General features: G+C 37.2%; 1 protein-coding gene across 1 annotated transcript; it reads right to left on the reverse strand.

The window, feature by feature from the left end:
- Positions 1-262: 262 nt before the first annotated feature.
- Positions 263-12698, reverse strand: LOC112198240 (DNA ligase 4). The gene is made up of 27 exons (XM_024339326.2): positions 12299-12698; positions 11983-12074; positions 11139-11224; positions 10916-11052; positions 10453-10527; positions 10253-10344; positions 9901-9972; positions 9325-9404; positions 9164-9201; positions 9060-9066; positions 8796-8951; positions 7083-7158; positions 6189-6313; positions 6058-6092; positions 5771-5829; positions 4944-5027; positions 4458-4553; positions 4329-4377; positions 4129-4216; positions 3747-3950; positions 3492-3617; positions 3309-3408; positions 3117-3222; positions 2855-2985; positions 2582-2743; positions 1924-2079; positions 263-1283 (listed from the first exon to the last, which is right to left on the reverse strand). The coding sequence occupies exons 1-27, from the start codon at positions 12632-12634 to the stop codon at positions 503-505; spliced, it is 3549 nt and encodes a 1182-aa protein (XP_024195094.1). The 5' UTR covers positions 12635-12698; the 3' UTR covers positions 263-502.
- Positions 12699-14791: the final 2093 nt, after the last annotated feature.

The raw sequence follows: 14791 nt of genomic DNA on the forward strand, positions 1-14791 counted from the left end.
TTTTTGCGAAGTGTGCTTTTTATACATATTTTGATGTTAATTAGTATCTTATTCCAAATTTGCTATATTTCTTATTTGTTCTTAGCATAGAATTTTAACTAGTTACATCATGTGGAGCATGAAGAAGTGGACAGAGAGTAGGCATCCTCAAGTTCCCCTGTTAATGTGCTATTTTCTAGTACATTTTCAACATAAGCCCCAATAAACACTAAATCCTAAACCCCAAAAGTCCAGAGCACAATCACTTAAAACACACACAATATCAGCCCCGAAAACCAAGTCAAATTATCCCATAATTCCTTTCCACAAAATCAGACAGCAAGATGGAAGTTATTCTTGCTATCTGTTTTTTTGAATGTAAGATATTCTTGCTATCAATGTGCTACATATTAACATAATAACATGTAACTGAATTACAAAATACGAACTTCCATCAAATCCTATTAATTCACATTCTACGTATATACAGAAGAAAAGGTACACAATTAGAGCAGTCAACAATTTACCAATCCTTAAGTAGCTGACTAGCAAGATCCTTATAGCTAACTTTCTTTTTCTTTGGAGGCTCTGCACCCATATCAAACGGTGGCTTCTCATCCTCAGTACTAGTATGCGTGGTTTGAACATTCTTCATTCCAGGACTTGGATTCAGATCTACGGGTGGCTTCTCATCCTCAGTACTCACATTCATAGTTTGAACATTCTTTTTTCCAAGACTTGGAATCAGATCAAACAACATGGCTTGAACTGGATCAGCCATAAATTCGAGTTTCTCTGGCTTAGCTCTGTCTTGGCCATTATGCTTCTCAATCATTTCAATTTCAGGAATTTTATCAGAATGGCCATCGAATCTAATGTCTCCAGCAACCTCTTGTTCAGCTGCCTTACCACTTTGTAATGATGTAGAATCTTTTATTGCCTCATTTCTTTGCATGTCTGAACCTCCGTCACCTACCATCCCATGATTCCCTTCCGCGATATTAATCTCTTCCTTAAATGACGTACGATCATGAGAACCACTTTCATCTGACTCATTGCCAGATATTTTAGCAGGCTTCCTGCCAATACGTGCACGTGTTCTTCGAGCTTGCGTGGCACCTGTTTTCCCTCTGTTCGTGTTTGTGCCAGCTGGTCTTCCTCTTTTCCTTTTGCCAGGTGCGCCCAAGATCCCATAGTTTTCTTGAGCTGCATTGCCTCTGTTTTTCCATTTGTTAGAAAGAGAAGGAACCTTCTGGATTTCCACATTGTCACAGGGAGCTTCTTCTAAAACCATGTCAGGTTTGCTAGAAAGAACAAGACAGAATGAAAAATTAAGATAATCACCATAAAATCCATCAGATGTACTGTTATCATAACACACTCCTACCTATTTACACTACACCAGAGATGCACTAAGGTTTAAAAGTATTGCAGGTACCAAAAAGAGATATCCCACCTAACTGATTCTCTATGCTTATTTGCTCTTGGAAGAAAAAATAAATAAATAAATAAAAATTAAAAAGAGAAGAAGAATCCCTGTTCTATAAGGAATTAGCTAAGCAATTTTTTTTAAAAATTTTTATTTCAGACATCTGCCAATCGCTACAATAACTATGATTTAACTCAAGAACTTTGTGCAGTAAATATATTTTTTTAGTTATGATTTGTGGCACTGATAGAGTGATAGTCTAACCCAGAAGTGTCTCCATAATGAAGTGGACAAAGAAAATTAAGGAAATGATAAAAAGAAAAGACAACTTGCTACAAGAACTTTTAAGCAACATTTCCTGGCAATAATGGAGTCGCTGCAACATTGGGCCTATTTCATCTAGTGAACAACCGTAAATCTCATATCTTCTATATCTCACTAACCCGCCCAAAATGAGAAGTCATTAGACACGTGACATCCATGTGCAAATATTATTTGATAGATTTTGAACTCACCACTCTTCGATGTTGAATTCTTCCCACCCATAGGGTTTTAAACTATATGATTCCTCATGCAGTCTTTTGTTCTTTTCCAAGCTGTCTTCCAACCATTGCAGTCCAACAATATGCAACCTTTTGCTATGCAAAAAGTGTTTCTCTGCTTCAGTCAAACTGTAACAAAGAGAGAGCAATAACAAAAAGATAAGAGGAAGGTTAGGACTGCATTAATATAACACCTGTAATGAGGAAGGGTGAGGACAGTGGGCAAAGTTGTAGGGAAAAACAAAAATCCAAGAACTAGGGAATAGAACAAAGAAAACTACTCAGCTCTTAGAATGATAACTACATCAAAATTACACTAAGCATCACAATAATTAAGCCTTCAGGTAAACTACTAACCATATGCATTAACCATGCGGCCAAGTGGAGAAACGAACGAATAATGACACTACAAATCTTACTACAAAGACATGCTTAATTTCTAATGCACAAGAACAACCAAAAGAATTGAGGTGTAAATAGATTGTCAAACAACCAAAAGAATTGTGTCAATAATTATCATGTTCACATATCTTATTTATCAAAATGAAATGCCAGTGATCATCCTCCATTAGAGGCTCCATAACTAATCCAAGATAGTTACACGTTTATGAGCCATATGTTACTGGGTTACCTTTGCAATAAGGATTCGAATCCGACATCGCACCCCTGAATTGACAAGAGTACCAAATGGGTGGCATCAGCAAGATTGTCACAGACTCTGCCACCACCCATGAGAACTTCAATCTTTAACCTTCTTACTGTAACTCCTAACACAACTTCCCAATCCGGTTTCCTTTAAGCAAAGATTAATAAGAAAGCAACCCATGTCAATTAGAACAAAACAAAGAAAGCCTAATATAATTCGTGAGTCCCAAGAGAGCATAATATGACCAATAGATCTTACAAGGAATGAATTGATGAGTTAAAGTAAATGCAGCAGCCGTGAAATCGAGACCATTTCTCCATAGGACAGTATTTTTTCTTGTAATAGTTGATACGTTTGGTATCCTCTGATCTAGGCACATTGCTTAGAAGCTGATAAGAATCAAATACAAAAATTACCTCATTGTCTAAAAGCCTGTTTTATTTCAAGTTTAATCAAGATGCTTCCATCCCTTTCTACAGAAAACTCACTGTTTTAATACTCACTAAGAATTCTGTATTACCTGCTTAATGTCTGCAAGGTCAAGGTCCCAGAAGTACGGGTCAGAAAACTCATCTATTTCTTCTTCTAACTTCTTCTTTGAAGAGTCAGAAATGAAGAGGTAGTACCTTCAGCAGAAATGAAAAAAGAATATCAAAGAAATCACATTTTACAAATTTCTTTTCAAATACGCAGTAGATTAGGCAGTTACTACTTTGGCTGTAAAGGAAGGAGTTTCTTTTGAGAACAACAATCCAAGACCCAAGACAAATGAATCACATCTCCCTGACGTTTTGCTGCCTGATATTTAATCCCTGTCAAATGAACAATTATTGATTATATCCGGTCAAAGTTGTGTGTGTGTGTGTGTGAGAGAGAGAGAGAGAGAGAGAGAGACCTTTGCTATCAGCTGCAACACAGTGTGTGACTGAGTTATTCAAATTCATCGAAAAAGTACCCCCATTCTCAGCAACAATTTTGTGCAAGGAATCAAGAGAATGAGTTGGAGGCACGTTAGCAAAGTCTGAATATGTCAAGGACAACGCAGTACAGCAGAAAAGAATTAACAATCCATTAAGCTACCAAGTCCTAAATTGATAACCAATTGAATAAAGAGATGAATTATGTTGTTGTTGTTAACCTCAAAGGATACAGAACATCATTTTTGAAAATATTAAGCTGTCCTCCTTGACACCAGAAACATCAGTCTGAACTAAATGAGAGGGAACAAGAGATAGATTTCTTTTCTCTTCCTTTTTAGAGGATCTCTTGTGTTTCTTTTTATCATCCTGCTGGCCACCATAATCTGTCCCCTTTTGTGTGGTACCATTGCCTGAATCTACAAGCTCTATAAATGCTGCAAATACAAGAAATTGAAAGTAAACAGCAGCTTTAAACCATATGATAGTTAAGAGCTCCCCCATCTTTGAATGCCACAACTGAGCAGATGGAGAAGAAACCTGGAGTATAAATTAGGGATATAAGAGGGAAACTAGAATTCTGGGATGCATATCTAATAAATTTCATCCTCTTACATTGCACATCAAGGCATTCATGCCAAGGTTTATCATATCTAATTCGATCAATACGTGGAAATCTCAGGCTGTATGGTGCAGCAAAAACCTGCAAGAATTCAGCAGCCATCAACCAAGTAATAAAAAAACCTACACTTTGACCTTCCTAGTACAGCTACATGTATATATCTGAACGCTAATCAATAGATAATAGAACACACCTCGGACCTTATGGTTCGGATGTCACTTGTTATGGAAAGGATTATTGATCTGCAATACAAAGGAGAAAACACTTAAATATCTGCTGAAAATGAAAACATCACATACCTATAGGTGAAAATCATACTAACTTCTCAGGGCTTTCAACCCAAACATCTGGTCTCTCTTTTGAATGGTTCGTTACTTCATAAAAACTTGGTGGTGCCTTTTTGGGGTAGTCATACTTCCTGACAGACAGACAGAGAGACAGTTTAATATACATTTGAAGGAAACAATAAGACCCTATTACTTGAAATTTGTCAAAATAAGGAACAGTCTTTTCCGAGCACAAGTGATTGCCAAAAATTCCGAATCTCTACATCAACTCCAAGCACTATGTCAACACCATTTTCTCATTCATGGTAAAACTGATGGGTCCTTAAATTACCAAACAACTGTAAATCACCAATGATATCAATCTCTGGTCCAAGATCATAAGCTGAATGGCCATTAAAGCAATTATCAAAGCACAAGCTGTCATGCTTGCTTCAATTAGAAATTTCATGTTGCTCATTGGATATTATCTTGGATAACCCTGAGGAGCTGCAACAGTATGGTTACGTTACAAAACAAAATACCTTAAATAAGGCTTTAATTTGGTTGCCACAGCATCTAACTCCTCGTCAGAAAGTCCAGTACCCACTCTGCAAAAGGATACAAACCTGCAATATAAAAACCCAATAAGAAACTTTCATTTACCAGCAGTTGTTACAAGGATTATAAGCACTGATGATGACTCAGGTTATCTGGTATTGACTCAGGTTATCTGGTATTCCAAAGTATACACCCAATAACCTAAGAAGCACGGAAACCGGTACGAGTTTCCTGATACGATACGATCGGAAACGTGGAAACGGCAAATCTTAAATGTAATAGGAAACGGAAACGTGAAGGAAACGGCAATTAAATATATATATATATATATATATATAATTAGAAAGAAAAAAATATGAAACATAAACAAAGTACTAGTTTATGACAATCAAATATTATCAATCCAAAGGTTCAAATAAAAGGTTAACACGACTAATAACAAGTCAACAACCATCAACTTCATTCAACTTGGACAACATCCTCAAGGTCTTCATCTTCAAACAAAACCCCCTCTAATTGTGGTTCATCAAGTGAAAGGTAATAACAATCGTAAAGCCCTCAACTTATTCTTATAAAACAGTAGCCCAGCTAAGGATAACACCCAACATATACATTGATGTATGTACATATGTTAGAAATAGAGGAGACAATATGATATTCCCTTGGGAAGCTATCAGAAAGTTCTACAGAAGCAAATATAAGGAAAAGTTTCCTTGATTAAGACGATTATACAATCCAAGTTGTAGGTCTCAATTTTCATTAATTGAAGCAAATCATTCTGCCAGATAAAGTAATCATTAGAAAATTCTACCTTCTCGGATATGTATTTGCAACTGGACGTTCAGCAAGACCCACCAAGAACTGAGCTACCTGCAACAATGAGATTTTTATCAATGGAACTCAGTTGTTTACTATAAACAGCTATATACATAGCCATCAGAATTGGTCTCTCCTAAGGTCCTTAAGGTCTTGTCTCCATAATGACCGACATGGACGATCAGATACACACAGTGAGTGAAATGCATGCACTAAGAGAGAATTGTCAAGTTATATTCACAAAAGAAGAGATTAGAAAATTTGAAAAGACAGCAAACTCACTTCCCCTCCACGACGTCCTGAACCATAGTATCCTCCTAGAATAGGTATATAAACAATTAGTTTAAACGATATGAGGAATAAATTATGTTGCTTTGAGGCAAATCGAAAATTAACAAAGTATTAGCAGAGACCTATTATAAGAACATCCAGATCAGAACCAGCCCGTATGTAATCCGGCTTCAATTTCAACCATTTTCCACTACGATCACTAGGTTCCCATTTAGAACCAAGATCCTTTAAAACAATCCCCTCATCTCTGAAGGACAAGAATGATGTTTAAGCTCGAGGAAATATCTTATTACATGACACATGAACAAATCAATATAAAGACATTGAGCAGTAAGAATACATTCTATCCACTGAAGAAGACAGGAATTGATTCAGACATAAGGAACTCAAGATGCAGTTAAAAACAAGAGGACATAGTTGCTAGAGTTCTTTTGGTCATGTGAGATATCAGATGGATGTGATGCTTTACATGATTTTCAGGTAATTTTAAACAGTTTCAATTTAAAGTTTAAGTCATCTAGGCGCAAAAAAAAAAAAAAAAAAAAAAAAAACTGGAATCTGAAGAATATAGGATAATCCTTGGGTTCAAACTAGCTTGAGCCTTTGCATCTAAACTATTCAATGTGCGCGAATGTTATAGCACTACCCATATATTCTAAACTCCAGGATTTTAAATTAGAATTGGAAAGTCTTGTGATGGTTTTTAACAAGTGTTGCTATACCAAAGCATTGTCCAATAACATGCTTACGGGATCAAATGGGTGTAAGCCAAGGGTAGTGTTTTTAAAAGAAACACAGAACCAAAACAAGATACCAATGGGGGGGGGGGGGGGGGGGGAATGAAGAAAGATGAATGAGACGATGAAGTTATTAGAATCAATCTTAGAGGAGAATTTGTTTTTCCCAAAGAAAGATGTGATATAGAGCAATTGTCCACTTTATAACCAGAGTGCTGAAGGTATTTTGGGCTTCAAAGCTGCAAGACTACTGTACCTTAACAGGCATTGGATGTTTACCTGTTCTCGATGGTTTCTTTAAAAAACCTCTCGACATCATCCAGAGTATGAACAATTAGGGACCAACAAGGTTCCCCTGCATGAACAGCACGGGTATATAAGAGATCTAACAAGTAGTGTTGAATTATTTGACAATCTTTAATTCTTTATGAACTTATAGGAAAAACAGTTAGTATTGCATTAAGATGCCAGGAATTTACTACGAGGGAGACAGAAGATGACAACCATCATTCTAGCACTGGAGATAATAATAGACGTGTTTTTTGAATTCCATCATCCTTTAATTTCTAAAATGCAAATACAGAAACACCCTATATTGCAAAAAGAACTTTCTTCACCCAGTTGGATCAAATAACAAGTTAAAATCTGCAGGTCAAAGATGATTCTCTAAAAAGTTTCTCCCCAGGCAAGACACATAATTACTAAGAGGTTTTCCAAAAGGGTATTACTCCTACATAATGTGGAGGGAACTCACTGGCAAGAGCCGGCGTAGTTCTCATCACAAGTTGGATATTATAGAGAATACAGCATGTACAAATGTGGAGGGAACAGCACGGGTATATAAGAGATCTAACAAGTAGTGTTGAATTATTTGACAATCTTTAATTCTTTATGAACTTATAGGAAAAACAGTTAGTATTGCATTAAGATGCCAGGAATTTACTACGAGGGAGACAGAAGATGACAACCATCATTCTAGCACTGGAGATAATAATAGACGTGTTTTTTGAATTCCATCATCCTTTAATTTCTAAAATGCAAATACAGAAACACCCTATATTGCAAAAAGAACTTTCTTCACCCAGTTGGATCAAATAACAAGTTAAAATCTGCAGGTCAAAGATGATTCTCTAAAAAGTTTCTCCCCAGGCAAGACACATAATTACTAAGAGGTTTTCCAAAAGGGTATTACTCCTACATAATGTGGAGGGAACTCACTGGCAAGAGCCGGCGTAGTTCTCATCACAAGTTGGATATTATAGAGAATACAGCATGTACAAATGTGGAGCTTCTACTATATGAAGTGTAAAGGCAACAAATAAGTTAAAGAATCGGGAGTTGTGACAGTTGATACCCAGTCACATCTCTTAGAAAAAAAGAACAGGAGATAGAGAGAGAGAGACAAAGACAGGAACAGAGAGAATGCCTGCCAGCATCAACTCTAACACATTATAAAAATATCTTCAGATGCCTTCCAGAATCTGGTCACAGAATTTATGCTACAAAGTACAAACCAAAAATTTACCTATACAGAATAGAAGGATTATGGTCTGGATGCACAGCAGGAAGTTGTTTTCCTAAATTCCTAAACAGTACATATCGACAAGTTTATCCAAAGATCATTCATGTCTGTGGGAGTCCATATATCAAAGAATTAAGTCAGCACCACATGAAGTATCATGAACGACTTGACGTCATGATGGACAACAAAGTTTGGTTATAACTCATAGGAACAAAATTGAAGTTTGGGTTGAGCTCCTTATAACTGCCTATCTTAGACTACATTTTTGCTTTGTTCCACCTAAAACACAACAATCCAAGCTTGACATGGGAGGCCGACAGAACACCAAGAAAATGAAATATATATATTACTATATATGTAAGCAGACACCTAACCCAAAAAAATCATCTGATCAGTCACAATGTAGACTGCACAAGGTCAATTTCTGACTATTGAACAAAACATACAAACAATTATGAAGACAAGGTTACCTGAAGAACGGTGAGTGTTAAGGCCACCATTGGGTACTAAAATCTCTAAACGACCCGTCAAAGGCTTCACTACTTTCTGGAGAAGCTCATGCCTTCCCTTCAAGCTCTCGTGAATTACACTAGTATCTCCAACGTAAAGGATATCGAATGCAACATCTAGTCAATGGTCATGTCAAGGTACACACTCATCTGTTTTCATAACTGACCTTCAACATGCTTGATTTGCAACATCCTATTGAACGAGGCAAGAGACAAAAAGGATACAGCACAACTGCATGCGGAGAGGTTATAAAAAGAGTTAGCTAAACTCTACTTTGGTTCTTTCTATAAACTTGAAAATATTAAAATAAAAAAGTTAAAATATAAACCTGTTTATCACTGTCAAGTCCATCCCTCGCTGCCTTTGCTGTTAAACAAGGAAAACGAATTTATAAATAGCAAATACAGAATATGCAAACAGGAAATCAGAAGAAAAAAATTTAATTCATTAAAGAAAAAAAAATCAAAAACAAAATATAAAAATAAAAACCTATTTCTTGATTTGAACCAAACTCAGCAAAACGCTTCAGAGATGTGTCCCAGACCAACATCTCACCATCAAGAATACACCTACCAAGATTGCAAGATGAAGAACAATTAGGAATTCACTGAAAAGGCAACTGCATGTGTTTGCTCATGCCAAAATGTATAAAATTTGAAAGTTAATAATATATGCAATTCAATAAGTAGTTTTACATACGGATAATGAGGAAGGCAGCCACTATATGCATTAAATCGTGTTAGCTTAACAGGAACTCAAAAGCTTTTGAGAGAGTAAAGCATTCTAAAATTAGACAATGCCAGGTTTATGATGGCAGGAAAATACAAGAATTACTACAGCCTAAAAGCCTGATCCTTTATACCAAAGACCACAAAAATGACTGAAAGATCATCATCATCCATATTATGGGGAACTTATTAAGGTACCTTACACTCTGGAGCCAAGAAAGGAAGAAAATAGGCCAAAATGAAAGCAAAGCATACTCATACCTAGTATAGATTCTGTTAGGGATACAAGAGATAAGGGATAGGCAGCCAAAAATGGAAAGTTGATACAGATAAATACCTATCAGCCTGAACATTTTGTATAATAATGTCTGACATTGCATGTCCATATTCAGAGTGATCAAGAAAATTCCTGCACAAGAAAAATAACTTACTACCAAAACATTTTTGAGTGTATCATTCTTCGAATACTATCACTTTATAAAAACATGATGTGGCAAGATACATAATTTCTAACGGGAAAAATATTACTACCGGAGTAGTCCTGACATTTTGCAAACGTAAATTTACAGATTAGTGTGCTAAAAATTTGTAATGACAACTAAAGCATGTCGTTCAGAATATAAAATCCCCAAGATAAAGACTTCAGACTAATAAATTTTGAGCAAGACTTGTGTATCTGATAACTCTACCTTGAGAAGTAATGTACTTCGGTTCCATTCTTATGAATTTGGATGCGATCGCCGTCGAATTTACACTCAACAACAACTTCCTTTCCATGAAACTAACATGGAAAAAATATAAGACAGAATAAGTTTACACACTATCCCTATTGTACTCGAATTCACATTTATGTTAGTGTGCATAATTTTTGTTATCAGTTATATAAAACCTTTTTCCATGCACCAGTTGCATCACCAACTCTCATAGCTAGCTGCGGGCGCACAGCTTTTCCAACTTCAATGTCCTGCAATTAATATACAGAGACATACTTAGTTTGTTCATTTAAGCATTTTGAAAAACAAACAATACATCAGAATACAATGAAGAAATCTTCTCCTTAAGGTATTTCAATTAGACATTTATAACACCAAGAGCAGATGTTAAAAAGAGAATCGTTAAGATGTTTTGTTAATAAGAAACTCACAAAACTCACTGGCAGTTTTTAAATCTTCGGAATGTAAGTTGTAACAATAGCTTAAAATAGTTTCTCTCAGAGTAGCTTGAAGAGTTTTTTTTTTTTTCCAACCTTGATTGTAGCTTGAAGCAGTGAGTATTAAATACTAGGAAACAATTGCTACACCATAAAATGTTTTTAACAGATATATAAATGTTGCTTTAGATTAGTTACAGACCTGTCGTTTATGTCGTTGACTTCTGTCCCTCAGCTTTTCACAAACCAATTTCAAGTCACAGGTAACGTTAAACAAGTCTTCAGCATCCGGATGAAATTCATGGAAGATGCTCTTTTCACTAATTCCCAATTTGAGATCTGAAGAAAATATAGAAACATAAAGAACAAAAGCTTATATAGATAGATGATAAGAAACACAAATCATGGACCTCATTAGAGAACACCTTTAAGAATGATCATGACGATCCACTTCATTTCTTGTGCATTTGTCTTCTGTACCAAAGTAGAAAGAATTGAAGTCTTCTCTGCCCTGTTCACATGGTTGAATCTATTTAGTAAACCCGCCAACCCCACCCCAATAAAAAGGTAAATATAAGGCGTGACAGGGAGAAAATGAATTAAGTATACTTGAAGTGAGCCAAATGATGTCTTGATAAAACATACTTGAAACATGCAATTATACACAAGTAATTTAAACTAAGTTCCAACAAATACATTTGAATACAATACTTATCCACAAAAATATGAGTAAGAAAAACAAATTAGGGTGGAAGAATTGTACTTACTACTTAAACTCAAGTTAAATAAGATACGCTATACAGCCACATAAACCCTATATGAACTGTGGTGTTGTCTACTGATAATAAAAGTTATATAAAATAACATGAACAACATAAAGACGTTATGGATAGCAATGCTAAGGGCGACCAAAACAATCCTCTAAAAAAGATAGAGACTTTCTGGTATAAGTAGGCAAATAAACAAAGACAATTGGTTATCAATATGATCAAATGAATGAGAACGTACGTCCAAGGATATTAGAGGGGAATTGTTCATTATTAGATCTCTACATCCAAAGATTTACTAGCTAACCCAAGTTCTGTTTGTCCACAAAGCTAATTAAAGCCCCATCCTAACTTACAGTGCTAGAGAGGAAGAGAGACCAAATGAAGGGGAAAAAAAAATCAAGTCAACAGTGTTTAGCACATATGAAGACAATATTAGCAATTAGGTGCGTCACATTAAGCATTTACAAGCTCATTAAGAACTAGGACAAAAGCAACATACCTATTTTCACCGGATGCCAAACGATCAAGCAAGTCATTCAACTCCTTAATCGTTAGTCCACCTGAACTAAGTCCCTGTCTCCGTTGCAGCACCTTGATCACAAATAACAAATGCAAAACATAAAACCAAATAACAAAACTATGCGCCAAACTCCAATCACACTCAAGAGTCACTAATGCTGAAAACAAAGTACCATTCTTTTCGTAATTGTGAACCTAATCTCAATGTTTATGCAGAAACAGTGCTTTCTTCGATTTCATGGAAATGAACCAAGATCCAATCAGCAAAATAAATAATGCAGAAAACCGAAACGAACCTCGGCGGCGACGAGGGCGAAATTGCCGGCATTGGCACCGGTCTTGGCGCCGCCCTTGCGCCAATTGATGAGGCGAAGAGCGTCGTCGGAGTCTCGGGACATGCCGAGAGCGTCGATGAGGCAGGTGGCGAGCACCGACTCCTTAAGGCCATAGCTACCGCGCTCCCGATCGAGGCTCGGAAGAATCAGCCGGATTGCGCTGAAGTAATCCCCTGCTTTGCAGAAGTTGTCAAGGAATTTCCGGAACTTGGAGCGCTTTAGGGCTGACGTTTTGCTTCGTTGCATCCAATTGAAGAGGCTGCACAGCACACTGAACTTGGTCTCCTCCTTATTCATCCTCCTTCTTCTTCTTCTGATTCGAGCGCTTCTCTCTCTCTGGTTTCAGTTTGAACGGTGGGAGTTTTATATATTGGAGCGTCCTTTGTACTCCATTGGTTTTGAAGCGACCATGTTACCTGGGCCGGCCCAAGCCCGGCAAGACAAATCTCCTTGGGCCTTATTTGAGGCCTCCATTTTCCTTATGATCACGGAAAATTTAAAAAGTTAAGGTTTGTATCATGGTCTAACGGGAAGTAAATCTCCAGCAAATATAGTATCTTCTTATGTATGCCTACTTTTGCCTCACCATTTGCTTAATTTTGTAGGTTTGTCTGTATGCTATGAAGTTATGTTTTTTCACCAAGTAATGGATTTCCTAACGCATCACAATTGCGTGCATTGGCAAAATCACAATTGCGTGCATTGGCAAAATCTTGTGCATTGACAAAACCACAATTGCGTGTATTGAAAAGGGAGATTCAAATTAGCTTATATTGTGTAAGAATAATTAGTATAGTTTTGCAGGCTCTTTTGAAATAAACGAGCGTCATTGCAATAGTGAATGGTACTATTTTTTTAATTTTTAATAGGAATTGATTTCATTAGTAATCAAGCCATAGAAACAGGGCATAGTCTAACAGAACTTACATAAAAAGATCCGGGAACTCAGATAACCTATCTAAGCCAAACTAAACTCATTAAAGTCTAATGAGACACTCGTATGAAGCAAGCCTAACTAAGCAAGCACAACCTCGCTTCCTAAGGAAAAATCATTCATCTAGTCCTATTTGCCGACACGCGATTGTGGTACAAATAACAACTAGAAACATCTTAAAAAAGCTCATAGAGATTACCCCTACCTAAACAAGACTTGCATCAAATGTCTAATGGAAAACACTAAAATATAGCAGATAATAACCTCGGCAACCGGTTAGTCTTCTTGCTCTTTGAAATCTGCTGACTTGAATTGAGCCCTGGCCTAACAGGCCAAGCCCAAATCCGAGCTAAATAAAAAGAAGTCCAATCAAATTGCCTGGCCATCACCACCGCCGCCGGCAACAGATCCTCTGGTGGCTTGCCTTTCCGCCACACCATTTTGCCTCTAACAATGAACACCAAAATCAGATGAATCTGATTGGGAGCAAGTATCTCCGCTACCTCTCTCTGGCGATCCTTAATCACCTGCATAGAAGATTGATTGGAAAATCCTGGAACTAGAACATCGAGCAGAACCCCCGGCAGCCTGAAAAACCTGATGCACCGCTCGGCCAAAACCTGAAACCAGGAAACCCAAGCCGGTACGAAACCTCTTCGACACCCCGAACCACCAGAACGGCCTCCCTGACGCTCTGCCTCCCTGAACCGTCTCCGATCTATCTCGATCCGACAGCGCAATAGATTTCGCCACCGAGAACTGCCTCGTCTCCAACCAAGTCAGATCAATCCGACCGTCGCCAAATAGCAGACGCTAAGATCTGCTCCTCACAACCCACGACGATGAGTCGCCGGTGCTACACAGCCGGCAATCGAGCGGCTGCCACCCACTGCCCAGAATACCCTAAGGCTCTGCTTGAGAGAGAGAGAGAGTCTATTCACGGCTCTCGGCTTTGTTTTGTTTAGTGAATGGTACTATATTCCAATAGATTAGGGATATTATGTAAATGGCATTCTGGCTTTTCTTCTAATGGAATTTATTTAAAAAAATAATAAATGACTTCAATTATTGTTTGTAAACATTATTTTATGATTTCTTAAAATACTACTTTGTTTGAGTCTTTCATTGCATAAGAAAAAGGGAAAATGATCATTTACCCAATTTCTGCTTAAAAATTGCACACTTGCTCCACTAACTGTTTTTAACCCAGTTTACCCAAAACACTCTAAGGGATTATTTCCCTAATACCCAATTAATTCTTTTTAATTAATTTTTGGGGCTTTTTTGCCCTCTCCTTCTTTCTCACTTAGAGGGAGAAATCATCCTCCACCTTGCCCGACTCCCGTGACCAGTGGCCGGCCGCCGACTGGTGATCGGAATCCGGTGACCGGACTGGTGTTGGGATTCCGGCGTTTGAATTTATTGTCCCCCAATAGACAGATTATTGCCCCCCAATAATCTATTGACTCTATATCATTATTTGTGGGAATTATGTTTTTGATAGTTGATACGTTTATTTG

This window comes from Rosa chinensis, chromosome 4 (assembly GCF_002994745.2).
Source record: "Rosa chinensis cultivar Old Blush chromosome 4, RchiOBHm-V2, whole genome shotgun sequence".
NCBI classification, from domain to species: Eukaryota; Viridiplantae; Streptophyta; class Magnoliopsida; order Rosales; family Rosaceae; genus Rosa; species Rosa chinensis.